This window comes from Cucurbita pepo, unplaced genomic scaffold (assembly GCF_002806865.2).
Source record: "Cucurbita pepo subsp. pepo cultivar mu-cu-16 unplaced genomic scaffold, ASM280686v2 Cp4.1_scaffold006001, whole genome shotgun sequence".
NCBI classification, from domain to species: domain Eukaryota; kingdom Viridiplantae; phylum Streptophyta; class Magnoliopsida; order Cucurbitales; family Cucurbitaceae; genus Cucurbita; species Cucurbita pepo.
The window spans coordinates 1-625 of record NW_019651962.1 but is presented as its reverse complement, the minus strand read 5'-3'; the positions used below and the strand labels follow the sequence as shown (position 1 = coordinate 625).

At 49.9% G+C, this 625-nt stretch overlaps 1 protein-coding gene across 1 annotated transcript; it reads right to left on the bottom strand.

The window, feature by feature from the left end:
* Positions 1 to 18: 18 nt before the first annotated feature.
* Positions 19 to 530, bottom strand: LOC111787147 (ethylene-responsive transcription factor ERF020-like). Its single transcript, XM_023667266.1, has one exon. It carries the CDS (start codon positions 480 to 482, stop codon positions 24 to 26), a length of 459 nt encoding a protein of 152 aa, XP_023523034.1. The 5' UTR covers positions 483 to 530; the 3' UTR covers positions 19 to 23.
* Between the last annotated feature and the right edge of the window lie 95 nt (positions 531 to 625).

Below are 625 nucleotides of genomic sequence, written 5' to 3'. Positions count from 1 at the left end.
ATCACCAATGATCAAATTGACGCTCACAGATAATCTTCGATGGAAATATCTCGATCTCGATCTTGATCATTCATCGCAGTATAACTCTCGTATCCTGATCCGTGAAATGCCCCTGTCCCGCCGCTGCTGCCCCGATCAGGCGAGCTGTTACATATATACTGCGCATCGACGGCCATGGCAGCGTCGGAGGCTGCCTTCTGAATGGAGCCAGGCGACATGTCGTCTCGGATAAGGAGGTGGTTGGTCAAGGGCAGAACCATGGGCGGGAAGTTGAGGTGGTCGAGGTTTGAGGGTCTTCTCAGGCAATAATATGCGACGTCGTGAGCCACGGCGGCAGCTTCCGGCGACGAGTAAGAACCAAGCCACATGCGCTCTTGTGTGCCCGGAACTCGAATCTCTGACACCCACTTCCCCCACTTACGCCGTCGTACGCCCTTGTATTTCTTTGTCTCAGGAGGACTAGTGTTGGAATTAGAAGCCATGATAAGATCAATTGAGTTGACAATGGATGGATATACTTTTGGAGTGGAAGCTGGAGGTAAAGGAGGAGGGAAGTGATGGGAAAGAGGAAGAAAGTTTTTGGTTTTTATAGGTTGAAATCCAAGAGGAAAGTCAATTGCTAAAT

What these genes read in the sequence shown, in the direction of transcription:
- LOC111787147 (XM_023667266.1), bottom strand. Translation starts at nt 482, where the DNA reads ATGGCTTCTAATTCCAACACTAGTCCTCCTGAGACAAAGAAATACAAG.